This window comes from Leguminivora glycinivorella, chromosome 1, assembly GCF_023078275.1.
Source record: "Leguminivora glycinivorella isolate SPB_JAAS2020 chromosome 1, LegGlyc_1.1, whole genome shotgun sequence".
In the NCBI taxonomy this organism is placed as follows: domain Eukaryota; kingdom Metazoa; phylum Arthropoda; class Insecta; order Lepidoptera; family Tortricidae; genus Leguminivora; species Leguminivora glycinivorella.
This window is the reverse complement of record NC_062971.1, coordinates 32,709,060-32,722,224: the sequence shown is the minus strand read 5'-3', so window position 1 is coordinate 32,722,224 and position 13,165 is coordinate 32,709,060. Positions and strand designations below refer to the sequence as shown.

At 38.8% G+C, this 13,165-nt stretch overlaps 1 protein-coding gene across 1 annotated transcript in view; it reads left to right on the top strand.

The window, feature by feature from the left end:
• LOC125229974 (vesicular glutamate transporter 1) overlaps positions 1 to 12,615 on the top strand; it is a 74,856-nt gene extending 62,241 nt beyond the window's left edge. The window contains exons 4-13 of the mRNA XM_048134927.1: positions 1,846 to 1,958; positions 2,453 to 2,592; positions 3,675 to 3,929; positions 6,780 to 6,973; positions 7,197 to 7,359; positions 7,829 to 7,936; positions 8,329 to 8,514; positions 8,879 to 9,064; positions 10,388 to 10,564; positions 11,069 to 12,615. Of these exons, the coding sequence (XP_047990884.1) occupies positions 1,846 to 1,958; positions 2,453 to 2,592; positions 3,675 to 3,929; positions 6,780 to 6,973; positions 7,197 to 7,359; positions 7,829 to 7,936; positions 8,329 to 8,514; positions 8,879 to 9,064; positions 10,388 to 10,564; positions 11,069 to 11,275 (1,729 nt within the window). The 3' untranslated portion in view covers positions 11,276 to 12,615. The remainder of the gene's footprint in view (positions 1 to 1,845; positions 1,959 to 2,452; positions 2,593 to 3,674; positions 3,930 to 6,779; positions 6,974 to 7,196; positions 7,360 to 7,828; positions 7,937 to 8,328; positions 8,515 to 8,878; positions 9,065 to 10,387; positions 10,565 to 11,068) is intronic.
• Positions 12,616 to 13,165: the final 550 nt, after the last annotated feature.

Below are 13,165 nucleotides of genomic sequence, written 5' to 3'. Positions count from 1 at the left end.
CCGCTGACAAGAGTAATGTTAAACGCGGCGATCTGTCCGCGTCCCCTTTGGGCGGTAATGAATAACGCAAGTGGAAACTGACGATACGGGTGTCACCAGAGACAACGGGTTTGATTCTTAATTGTTAAAAATATTTGGTAAAAATATGATTTTGGCCACTTTCAGGCTGCGAACAGCGCCATCTAGTTTTAAGCCTAAAAGGCCCATACATTTCAAGGGTACGCTTTTTTGTATGGGCTTTGTCAGTCCAGTATTAAATCGTTCTTGCCTATACATACATTAGAATAGTTGTTATAAATGTTATTAAACGTAACTGTACTATTCTATCAAAAAATCTCAAAGTCATTACGAAACAGTCATCGGCGTGTGAATTCATTTTTCCGCTGACAAGAGTAATAAACGCGGCGATCTGTCCGCGTCCCCTTTGGTAATGAATAGCGCATAAAGGGCATAACCAAGTGGAAACGGAGGATATGGGGTAGCCCTGGCGACGGAACAATGGAGTTTGATTCTTGAATGTTAACTTATACATTAGAATAGTTATAATAGCTGTTTCGAATATACGTAGATTTATAAATTGAAATAGATAAAAATATTCAATAAAATAATTTGATTTGTTCGCTAGTTGTATACGTAGATTTGTTAAAATAAATAAACTATAGGTACATAGGTAATTTGAAGATTCTTTTCGACTACTAATTACTTACTTCTATTTCATATATATTTCCTAGTTCTTTATATAAATTATTCCGTACATTACATAAAATACGTTCAAAGAGCAGGTTATCGACTATGCTGCGTCCATCGCAGGTGCAAATTAAATGAAAAATGCAGAATTAAAATCTAGAGCCGACGAGGTGTGTGGGTGACTTAACAATGTAATAATTGAGATGCGGCGCTCAGGTGTTGGCGTGGCGAACAGTACCATAATAGGATATTAATTGGATGGATTTTTAATAAACTCGAAAGCTTTAAGTAGTTACTATTTTTTTTTAATTCTCGTTGGGTGTGTGAGGATGATGCAGGGCGTCAAATTACATAACATCATTCTGACAACAAAATTATAATATATCTTATCGTTTGTGTGGAGAAGTGAAACGCTCTTATATGGGTCTAGAAATAAGATTATGTCACATATTTTGCGGTCTTCTTTTTGTACGATGTTATTGCCGGTGACTGTACCATTTAACTTGCTAGTATTTTTCGAAAAATAGTACAATAACAACGCGTATGTGCGCTCGGTTTGGGACGCACTCGGGCCATTAAGCGATGAAATTGAATTAGCAGTGTCGTCGCATGTCGCACGTCGCAATTCATTGTTTGCAATCTAATCGCCGCGACGCGACGCGACTGCTCACGGGAGACTAATGTAGTTACACGGGAATATCCATGAGGGTAGTGAGCACTTATTTTGCTTTTATGTTCCGTTTAGGGATGTTTTGCAAACAGTCTCTATTTTGATTGTATGCTGATATAATGGTAACAGGTACTTTTGCATATGTAAAAGTATGAACAACTAATTTTGGCAAATGATAACAGTAAATGGATAATACAATCATGTTTTGTGATGGTGCGTAGCCCTCCTTTCTCGCGAAAAAAGTAATTTAATCCCAACATCATAAGATTTGGTTCAACTTAAAAATTTGTCAGTTTGTCTACCGCAACCACCCTGTCAAAATTGAAACTGTAGACCAACTAGTAAAGCCCGATTTTCATGTTTTTTAACTTATTAAAAAGTATTATTTTGAACACTCTTGACGTCAATACAGTATAATATTATCGGAACTTAAAACTTGATACCGACGTAGGTACACATGACTTATGAAGTGATGTTCTTTGTTGCAGGAACAGCCAGTATGAAACCTTTCATGTGGAACAGAAGGGCTACGATCAGATGTACGACGGGGAGGACCTGGAGACACCACCTTCACCCGACAGGCCTCCACCGAGACATATAGGTGAGTAGATTTTGTACCTAAATATATCTGAATAATAGCTTCCTCAATGAAGGAACTCTTGACAACAAAAGCAGAAAATTATTTTTACGTGTAGACACATTTTACTTCATTGTATAACCGCGCACCGAATACCTAAGGTCAAGACGGGTAAGTGTGACATAAGGGAAGTGTGTCTGTGTTTCACATAAAATGTAGCCTATTTAAATCAATGATGAGTGTTTATTGAGAGTTCACACGTTAACCACTAACCGTGAGTAGCAAGTTGCAAAAGCATGAACTCGTAAAAACACATGTGACTATGAATAAAAAGGAGAAATGTGAAGTCCAGACACAGTTTCTCTTATGATACACTTTCTAGTATTCCTTCCTTCGTTCCTTTAATAGTTAGCCAGGGGGCTTGGTTTCAGACCTACTCAGGGCAGTCACCTGCTGAATTTTTGGAGTAGAGTAGTCAGATTGCTTGCCTGTACTTAAAACGGTACATTTTGTTACAGACAAGTACATCAAAGCGGAGTTACCATGCCTGAGCGCGCGTTACACTGTAGCGCTGCTCGCCTGCTTCGGCTTCAGCATAATGTTCGGCATGCGGTGCAACATGAGCATGGCCAAGCTCAAGATGACGGAGAAGCACAACGTGAGTAGTTACAAAGACATAATTATGTAACTCCGTAACTGGCGTTACACCTTTGGGGTACGCTCGGCTAGATGGCGCTAATATTAATATTTGACATTTTAATACATATCAAAGTAAGAATATGGGCCCAATTGTCAAAACTGAGGTTCAAAAGTTCTAAGCTTGTGTCGAGAGATGGCAGTTTATGCACTGTGATTACACATTTTACTTTGACAGTAACTCTCTATAATACTCAATCCTCTTTGGTAATTATTAACATAGCAGTAAGATCTATATGGATAAGTGTGTCATGAGATGTGTGGTGTGTGATGTGTGTGTGGCCGTCACATTTGGCCTGTTTAAACAATGATCAGGGTTTATTGAGAGTTCGTACAAACTCACAAAAACTTCTGTAACAATTAGTAAAAAGGCCAAATGTGTAGACCTGACACACCGCCTACGGATCTACCATACCAGGCCCCGTAGCCGAATGGCATTTCTCCGACGCCAAACGAAAGCGATACGCCGCTGGCTCTGTCGCGCCAATACGCAAGCGCGATAGAGATAGATATCTACTAGCGCTTCGTTTCGTGAGCGTTTCGTGAGCGATTGTGCCATTCGGCTAGCCACCCTGAAGAGCTACACGATGGCTTCAGCGTAGGTACCCACCACTTTCTTGGTATACCCATCTGAGTCTGAGACCTAGAAGGGTATACTTATTTACCAAAGGTTCCGTCTATTTATCAATAATTAGGTAAAATCGCCATGATGAGACATACTCATGAGGATGTAAGCAGTCTTTTGTAAAGAACAAAGGTCTTACCTGACTTTAAAAAGTAGGTAAAGGAGTGACACGAAATTTTACAAAAAATGGTTTGAAAACTTATACAAAAAATTCTAAATGCTCTTCCTACTAGTCATCATCCTTGTATTATGTCGGCATTCGCAATGGCTCATGGAAGCCTGGGGTCCGCTTTGACAACTCTTCCTACTAGTGCCTACTCCCTGAATATTAAAAAAGTGTTTTTTTACTTGCTTATTTTATAAAACTTAATGCTATTGAAACATCATGTCACATCATAACATCAGAAAACTGTTAACAGACATCAAGCGGCGTCAAAGAAGATACGCCCTTCAACTGGACAGTGGAAGTGGAAGCGTCCATCGACTCTTCCTACTTCTTCGGCTACTTCATCACGCAGCTGCCGGGCGGTTTCCTGGCGTCCATGTACCCGGCCAACAGGATCTTCGGGGCGGCCATTGTTGCGTCCGCCATCTTTAATATGGCCATCCCTGGCGCCATGGCTGTGGGGCCCACTGCAGTCGTGTTGTTGAAGGTCGCGCAGGGATTTGTTGAGGTGGGTTTTAGGGTAAGATGGTTGACAGTGGATCACTCAATTTTTCGGAGGCCATATCTCAGGAAAGGTTTGACATATTTACATTTTGTTTGGACTCTTATATACATCATTTATTTAAGATTTATTGTGTTGTGGTTTAAAAGCTATATTATGAGACATGTATGGTCACTAACGCTTTTAAAAAAAAATGGAATTTGATCCACTGTGCAACAGGGGGTGTGAACAATGGATATACCAGTGGTCCACAGTGGACCAAAGAGAATCATATCAGAAAGATAAGGGGAAAAAGAATGAAACAGAACATGTATTAATTTTTATTAAAATATTCAATACTAAATATCAAAACCTAGTAACATAGGTGTACTGATCATCTAACTAAAAGATCCAATTTGTAAGAATTTCCACTTTCGGCCATACAAGCTTAGTAAACAGCCATACAATAAAACAAAAATAAATATTTCTTGTTATCTAACTTAAACTTTATAATGTAAGAAAATTAGACCAATAATTATTATGCGTATATAAATAATTAACTACTCAAAATGCTTTTATGGAATCAATATTTCTGAAATGAACATTTCTGACCATACAACATAAGTAAGAGCCACATAAAAATAGTCTTCCAAGATTTTTTTATGGCAGCCTATGCTTTTTCCACTCGTTCGTTTGGTATTCCTCCTTCATTTCTACAGGTGTGACCCTTTTTCGAGGCAGTCTGTAACATAGGAATGTGTACTAAATCTGACCCACTGTGTACTTGACCCATATGACCCAATGTCAACCTACACGCCAAAAAAATTAAATAATTAAAAACAAATACAAAAAAAATATTTATAGCGGAAAATGTTAAAACACACAATAGCTTTTTAATCAAGGTAGTAATAAAAACGATAACAAGACATTCAATGGCATATAATTCGAAATTATACGATAAATTCCAACTTACGTAAATATGCTACCCGCGGAGTGATATCACGTTCACACCTGCACACAACGTTCTGTTCGCGCGGTCCCCTGGGCACTGAGCTAGTAGGTACGTGTTGGCCAGAGGTATCCACGGCGCGTAATAAATTAATAATAGTGTATTTGAATTCGTCGTAGTGTGCGTGACCTATTGTGCACCAGCGACCCACTGTCAACCACCTTACCCTACATACAAAATACTAACGTAATGAAAGTTTGCAAAATAGTACATTACATACCCAAAACGTTTAATCTTAACAACTTCAAAGTACCTAGATACAATGTTATTGCGAAGGTATATCGATTCGCCAAAAAAGACAACAAAGGATTCGATATGGAACGCATTATGCAATAGCAAAGGTTACATACGAGTATACTTACTTATAACATTTAATAACACGATAAAGAGGGTGAGAAGATGAACATGTAACAAGTTCACTTGTCATACGTTTAAAATTTTGAACATTTGGCATTGATCGGATCGTGCCATCGCATGATGAGGCCTATTACGCTCGTTCCGAATTTCGGGCCCCGACCGTTCCGCTCGTCACGTTTGGATCCCACTCCCCTTCTGTAGACAAACAACATTTTGCATATTACAGCTTTTCTACATGATGTAATGTAGTCTTTAGGAATGCATTAACTGCGCATTAGTGCCGCTCCGCGGAAGCGGTCGGCGCGATCCCTTATTAATAAGTGTAAACAGTAGGATAATGGTATTAGCATAATAGTGGTCATGCATAAATAAGAACTAAATTGTTAGTCGTATTTTATTTACAGAGAAGTGCAGATAGACAGCTTTATGCACATTAATAAGCATTGTTATCATAAATCGTGTGAAAATAAAATTTAATGCTAGGCCGCAACGCACTACTCAAAACAAAACGTACGTATTGTAGCACGCTTTGTTTTGAGTGGTGCGTTGCGGCCTAAAGTTTTTTTTTGAAAAAGCGTAAACGAAAATGCTTTAAAAGGCAAAGTTTGTCGTAAATAACGTGGAATGCATTAATACTATTACCTACCTTGCGACTAGTCAGACAAACCTGATAAAGAAAATTGTCCTTTAATAAACATAAAACCATAAGATAAACGATTTGAATAAGTAGGTAAGTATATTTGTTTTTAATATTCCCTATTCTGTAAGTATGTGTACCTATTCTAGAACGATCACAAGTCCATGTACCTATGTTCAATTTTTACATACCATTCCCATTTAGAGCACGTTTGAGTGGTTTTACAATTTAGCCTCCGCCGTATCCATTCTTAATCGCTCTCAAGTACAGTCGGCATCGATTCCGATGTTCAAAAGCCTCTTTAGGATTACGCGGACCCCGTTGCTATGGCGACGTATTTGCGCCCGTGTATCGCGACTTAGCTGACTCCTCAATACCCATGATATCCCCTTAAATCTAATCATTGATAACTGTAGATATACTGACAAAAGAATCCCATTTTATGGGACGCTTTGTGAAGATTTTCTATTGACTGGTGTATCTTACAGAAATGTTTAGATATACTTTTAGAAATTACAGCTACGTATGTACTCGTAAGGCATATTTTTTATGAAATACCTATAAAAGAATAGGTATACCTACCTAACAAAAAAATACATTACTTGTAAAGAACTAATCTTTGCTAGTCCATTGAAACATAATAGTTAAGGGTAAATCGAATGTCGGGCTATGCTTAGTGTAGGCATCCCAATTTACCCATCCTTTACAAATTATAATAGATTGGCATTGTCGAGGCCTATAGTAAGGAGGTATAAAAGGTAATGTGTTTTAATATGGTTGTGGAAAAATCTTAAGTTGGAGTAGTCCCTTTTAGTCCTTTGCTGTATGTAATATCCTTTAATATTATGAACTTTAAGAATAATTTTCTGTTTAGGGTGTGACCTATCCTTCATGCCACGGCATCTGGCGTATGTGGGCGCCACCGATGGAGCGCTCTCGGCTGGCCACGCTGGCTTTCTGCGGGACCTATGCGGGCATTGTCATCGGGATGCCTCTGTCTGGGATGCTATCAGATTACATCGGATGGCAAGCTCCGTTCTACTTCTACGGGGTGTTTGGACTTATATGGTGAGTTTTTGGTGTGCCGTTGAACTATGCTTATCTTCTGCGGGATCTATGCGGACATTTTCCGCATTTCCGATGCAATTCCACGTCTATGAGCATAGTGGTGGATATGATATGTAAAAAATGTGTGCCTTTGATACCTTGTTCAATAAATTCTTGAAGCTCGTTTGTTTTTTTTTTCGTTAATTATTATTTGGCATTTCTGACTCTGTTTATTATCGTGCAGGTACTGTATGTGGCTGTGGCTGGTGTTCGAGCGGCCGAGCAAGCACCCGCATATCGCCGGCAAGGAGATGGCATACATCGAGCAGTCCCTCGGCACCGCCACACAGGCCCCCATGCCCAGCTTCTGGGGCACGCCCTGGAAGGCCTTTTTTACTTCACCCCCAGTAAGTTCACACGAGATACTTCATCACCGAACAACTTAAGTCACTGTCTCGTAGACGATAGGTTCTCACGCTCAGCTTCTGGGGAATGTCGTGGGTGGCCTTTTTTCTTATCTTCCAATAACTTGCAATGACAAGAAGATGGCCTACATCAAGCAGTCATGTCAATGCAGTCACTTCACCCCCAGTAAGTCATATGATACTTGGTCACCGAACAGTACTTAAAATCCACTGTTTCATACATTATCAGTTATAAATGATTCTCTACACTTAACGTCTGGGGAACGCCGTGGAAGAAGACCTTTTCCACTCCAGTAAGTTGACATGCATGTTGAATGTACCAAGCCAGAATGTGTCATACTCTTATCTGATTAAATGCTTTCGAATAAGCTTGTTTATTTCCCACTTTCATTGACCTATCTAGATGATGAATGCTCAAGTGTGTTTCTATAATGATTCTCTTTTGTTTCAGGTATATGCCATTATTGTAGCGAATTTCTGCAGAACGTGGAATTTCTGTTTGTTAGTTATTTTTCAGTCTGCGTATTTTAATTCAAGATTTCAAATGCAAATCACAGAGGTGAGTTACCTAATCACCAAACTTAGTAACAGTCCAGTGAAAAAATATAGTAGTGTACGCACATATTAATCCATATGATATACCTACCAGTGGCGTGGCGTGAAAATTTTCGTTGATAAAGCCGGAGGGGTTTTTGGGATCTGTTTTGTATGAACTTCTACAGATACTGGAGAATTTTAGGGAACCCGTAGGGAATCGAGTTGTATCGACGCCCCGCCACTGATACCTACCAAGTTATCTCATGTCTGCTGCAATCTGCAAGTTACGAACTTTGGGACATGGTTTTGAGTTGTACCCTTGTATGTTTGCACTTGAACAAAATATAAATAACTGTGTAAATGAGATCTTAAGAATAGTTTTTTTGCCAAACTTACGTTGATATCTTGTTATAGTCTGGGTTCGTGGGCGCCATCCCTCACTTGATCATGACGTCACTGGTGCCGATCGGCGGCATGCTGGCCGATTACCTGCGCAAGAGTGGCACGATGACTACCACCAACGTGAGGAAACTGTTTAACTGCGGAGGCTTCGGGCTGGAGGCGTTCTTCTTTGTTCTTGTCGCCTATGCCGATAATAAGGTGAGTTTAGGCATACGGGTACCTATCAGATACCTATTTACTTATTAACAAGCTTATTACATTCAACTTTTAATTTATATTTTTGTATGAATCAATTCATATATTAACCATGCCTGCAAAATTCTGAACAGGTTTTAACAAACTACAAGTATTTTTATTCTATCGCTAAGACCCGGATGGCAATTGTTTGATCTTAATTCCACTTCTTGAATCACATAGCTCTAAAAGATGTCACTATTTCACATTATAGGGTCTTCTTCTTCTTCTTTAACCTAGAATTTTCCCAGCCTAGCTTCAGGGTCCGCTTTCCTGCTTAATCTTTACATCATATGGTATCATTATTAAATTCCTCTCTCTTTGTCAGTACGTCGCAACTATAGAACTGACGCTGGGCGTAGCATGCAGCGGTTTTGCTATCTCCGGCTACAATGTGAACCACCTGGACATCGCGCCGCGATACGCGTCTATCCTCATGGGATTGTCCAACGGTATCGGGACAATCGCCGGTTTTGTGGTGCCTATCGTCATTAACTACATCACGCAGGAGAAGGTATGTAAATGTAGAATGCAAAGCTCACATAACTGGACATAATATTGACGTATTTTAAAGACCAAATGGCATTAAAAGAAACTCATAGATGTTACTAAGAGTCGAATCATTCGAAGTCTGAAAATATCGTGCCTAGGTTTGTATAGTAAAGAAAATTGAAAAAAAAATGTTAAAAATAAAAATTATCAATTTTATACTATAAACCAGCACAACAACTAACTTGGCTTTGCGCTATATTTTGAAAACACATACCTATTGAGAATGTGCTCTGTAAACGCCAAAATGTCATAAAGTCAAAGAGGATCTAGTATTATAGAGAGTTACTGTCAAAGTAAAATGTGTAATCACAGTGCATAGACTGCCATCTCGCGACACAATCTTACAACTTTTGAACCTCAGTTTTGTCAATTTGGCCCATATTGTTAGCTTGATATGTGTTACAATGTCAAATATTAATATTAGCGCCATCTAGCCGAGCGTTCCCCAAAGGTGTAACGCCATCTTGGCCACCGTACCTTTTTCTCTATGGCTTTGAGGTACGTTTTTTTCTTAGACCTTGGCCGTCTATACGAAGTTAAGTATATAGGTCTTTGCATAAAGTTAAATGTAACATTTGCACAGTTTAAACAGTCAAAATCGCCGCTGACTTAGCTTGATCCGGCTCTACCATTGTTTCCTAAAACGTTGCCCCTCTTTCACAATATCCGATCCATAACGTGCACATAATGCAGAAACGGCAGCTTCAGCTACTCACAGATGAAATTATTTCGCATTTCCTGCCTCAGTTTAAAGTCCTTACGTTATATAGAAATGAAAGCGGCCCCCACCGTATCGCTCCTCAGCGATAGCTGTCGCAACAAAAAGGACATTCGGCCGTGGCTAATTTTAAAAAGGAAATCGAGCTCCGAGCGAGTTGTGTTCGGAATATGAAATGAATCGCTTTGTGGGTGCGCGGTGATGCGTTACTCCGGAGTATGAAACAGTATTTATGAGTTAGCACTTTATTATGGTGCTTTCCTGCTGCGGTAGTGCGCTCCGATACCCTTGTTTATGCATAAGGTTGCGATAAAACATGTTAAATAGATCTCTGTGTTGAATGAGATATTGTTAAGATACAGGCACGTTGTTTCTAAAGATTTCTGTGAGAAATTGCTGTGTTGTGCACTTCAGAACCAATTGCACATAATTTGTCACATAAAAATAGGAACTTTCCTTGTTTCGATTATATCCACGGAATAGATACACTATTTTAATTTAAGACGCTCATTTAAAAAACTTATAGAATACCGTCCATAGTATCTGACATTGAAATATATTCTACAGGATAAGCTGGAGAAAGCAATAACAGAGTGGCGCGAGGTGTTCCTAATGGGCGCGACGGTGCATTTCATTGGTATCACCATCTACGGCATATTCGCTTCGGGTGAGCTGCAGTCATGGGCCGAGCCGCCGCCTTCTTATGAGTCGCCTGTCAAGTCTAAGGACCATGAGACCACCTTCGTAAGTATCCTGATCCCTAATATGTACCTCCTGATCCTTGTAATCCAGTGTACTGTCGCGTTTTCGCTTCGGACGAGGTGCAATCGAGGGTTGAACCAACAGTTTTACGAGTCGCTAGACTAGTTTTAGGACCGAAAGATTAACCCTTATGAAAATAGTCGTGCCAAAAAATACACGTCTTTTCTAAGCCGCGTAAGACCCTGTTCAGACGGATCATTCGGATCAAGAATTTGCATGTGATTTTTCGATACACCGCGGGATTTGGTCAAATTACTAAATTTATTAAATACAATCTTTATTTAGCAACGTTTCACATATTAGGGCCAGTTGCATCAAATACAGTTAAACATATCATCGTCACGCGGCAGAGATCTATGAAACATCTCATATAATAAAATTTAGCGAACGTTTTGACGGTGACGAGACGGTTTGGTGCAACCGACCCTTAAGACACCAATCTGGCGGCGTGTATTTTTATAATTTAGTTTTTTTTTTTTAATCTAGATGGGTAACCCATCCGCGCCGCTGAAGAGCAGCTCACCACCAGCGTACGGCGCGGTGGCACCGCCGCGGCCGCCCGCGCCCGGCGCCGCGCCGCCGACGGCCCACGTGCCCAACAACCCGTTCGTGTCTGGAGCTTTCTACCAGGCCGAGCCCGTGCAACCGCCAGCTCACCAGTACCCTGAGCTCACAGACGACGGCACTTACTAGGTTGCTCAATGTGGTACTAGAGGAGAGGTTTGATTTTCAGTTGTTTAAAAAAAACCTGCCCAAAGGGACTGATGAGTGCTGAGCATTCACTCCAACTAAACGCAACTATTCCCACTTTAAAAGCAGATTTCGCGAATTGTTTGACGAGATTGCTCGTTATACATATTGCTCATATTTGTCATAACAAACTTTGATAAGCGACGATTTTTTCTGCAATCTCAAAACTTTTTTTACCTAAAAGCAATCTAAATCATGATTCTCGTCTAGTATTCTATTGAAGTATATGATTTAATGATTTCAAAGATTTTGTGCTCACCATAGTATTTTCCTACTAGTTCATAACTCGACGCGAGCGCCGCCCCTCGGTCGGGTGGTGAACTAGTCCAACGAGTAGATAGGTGAAATTACATGTGCTATTACTCTCGCCATGGTTAGCTTGTACTACGTCATATCGTTATAGAAATTAACAGTACCTGTTCAGATCTTCATTATTTTTATAAACATTCAGTCATTCTATATTCATATACATAACCAGTTGAGGTTGAACTTTATGTTGCTCGGTGTAAACCGTGCTGATTTTCTTCGTAGCCTAAAAGAGTCTGTATTGTTATATTTATTGACATATCATCAAGTAATAAATATACCTTAGTATCGTTTTATTTTCACGTCATTTTCTTTGAAAGCGTGTTACTATTTGAGCAGTCTCGATTACTCCATTGGTATAACCAACAAAGCAAATATTATACTAAGATGACAATTGTTATATAAACATGACAATTCTGTGGTTAGCTCATAATAATTAAAAAAAAATCTCATTCTTATGTTGCAATTGTCAAAATAATGTAGCGATGAAATATACCATAATCTCGATTATGTTGACCATTGGCCATTTGGTCATTGGTCAATCCCGAGCCTGAACAAATAGGAACACACGTCACTGAATATTAAATGCATGAGTCCCATAGATATGTATACATTGCTCTCTTGTTGCTAATTGTTGTAAAATGTTTATATCTTTACAAATAAGTATGTAATTAAATTGTTCAAATTTAGATTTACCTGTACCTATTTGAAATATAAAACGATATTATAGATGTAGAAAATATATTATGTACTTGCTAGGGAATGTTAACTACTCGTACAGAGGGAAGAAATGCAATCATTGTTTAATAATTATACCTAAATTAGTTGCAATCTTTGAGTTAAGAATATTTTATTAAATGTACCTATCACTTAATTTTAAAATGTTAAAAAAAAAATCAAAACATCAAACATGTTTGTTTTAAGATTTGCGTTTGCTTGTAATTATAAGTCATTTAGATAACATCCAATTTACGTATAATATCAGTAGTATCTGTGCTGTTGACTTTGTTATTACAATGATTTGTATATATAATTATTTTTAAAATCGGGACTTAATCGCGTATAACTACATATTAAACTGACCTCCAACGTTTCAAGGACGGCGTTGTCCCCGTGGTCTTGAGTCTTCTCCGAGACCACGGGGACAACGCCGCCCTTGAAACGTTGGAGGTCAGTTTAATATGTAGTTATACGCGATTAAGTCCCGATTTTAAAAATAATTATGTGTAATAATCGTGAAAGTTTAAATCAGTGATTTGTATATATGTAGCAAGTTTCCATAAATATTTAGTATGGATCTGCAATCTAAAACACATTTCCCCGTCTTCCTAGAGTAATTCGATCTTCTTGATAGAGAGTATTTTGAGCGAGTAAATTAGGTTAAATGAATAAAATGTGTTTTAAAATACCTTTACTAAACTGGTAAATAATGTGAAATGTCGGTGTTAATTCATTATTTTTAATAACTTTTGAATTAAAATTGTGTTCTTTGTTTCAAAAAAACTTGTTGAGTTTTTACTCGGAGAA